General features: G+C 39.5%; 1 protein-coding gene across 1 annotated transcript in view; it reads right to left on the reverse strand.

The window, feature by feature from the left end:
- LOC116033455 (WAT1-related protein At1g25270-like) overlaps positions 1-189 on the reverse strand; it is a 5591-nt gene extending 5402 nt beyond the window's left edge. Inside the window, exon 1 of the mRNA XM_031276196.1 lies at positions 179-189. Coding sequence (XP_031132056.1) covers positions 179-189 — 11 coding nt within the window. The remainder of the gene's footprint in view (positions 1-178) is intronic.
- Between the last annotated feature and the right edge of the window lie 480 nt (positions 190-669).

The raw sequence follows: 669 nt of genomic DNA on the forward strand, positions 1-669 counted from the left end.
GGGGGGGGGGGGGGCGGGCTGGTGGTCCTTTAGCCCTCTTTCATCTCCGGCCCTCCTGCGAGCAGAAGATTTGAGAGAGGGTATGGCCAAGGACGGATTAGAGTAAAAGAAGCGTCCCAGTCCTACATCATCCCTATTTCAACTACAAATAACGTTCGTTGCAACGTAACTTAATTACTTTGCATTCATTTTCAGCTTGCCGATAGTGTCGCCATGTTTGTGGTTAAATTTCTCAGGTTGCGCACCAAATGGTCAACCGTTTTGTTCATTCTTGGGCATACTTTTAACTATTATTACAATTTACAAACAAATTACTTCCCATATTTACCATGGAATTATTAGACACTAATTAATTACCTTTCTTATTATTACTTCTAACCAATATGTTAGATTACTTATTATTACTTCTAACCAATATGTTACATTTTCTGAGTGACAAGGGAGAATATGCAATCACTAGTCGAGGGCAATCGTTATATCGTGGACCAGGGTCACTGTGGACCTTAGTCTGAAACGACATCGTTTTGATGTTAGTGGACGCAGACGCGAATGACTCAAGAGAATTCATTATCTATAATACACATAATCATTATATAGAATACACATAACGTTTGCCTAGAATACACAGAACATTTGCCCGGAATACACAGAATATTGACACAAAATGCA

This window comes from Ipomoea triloba, chromosome 10 (genome assembly GCF_003576645.1).
Source record: "Ipomoea triloba cultivar NCNSP0323 chromosome 10, ASM357664v1".
Classification (NCBI taxonomy): domain Eukaryota; kingdom Viridiplantae; phylum Streptophyta; class Magnoliopsida; order Solanales; family Convolvulaceae; genus Ipomoea; species Ipomoea triloba.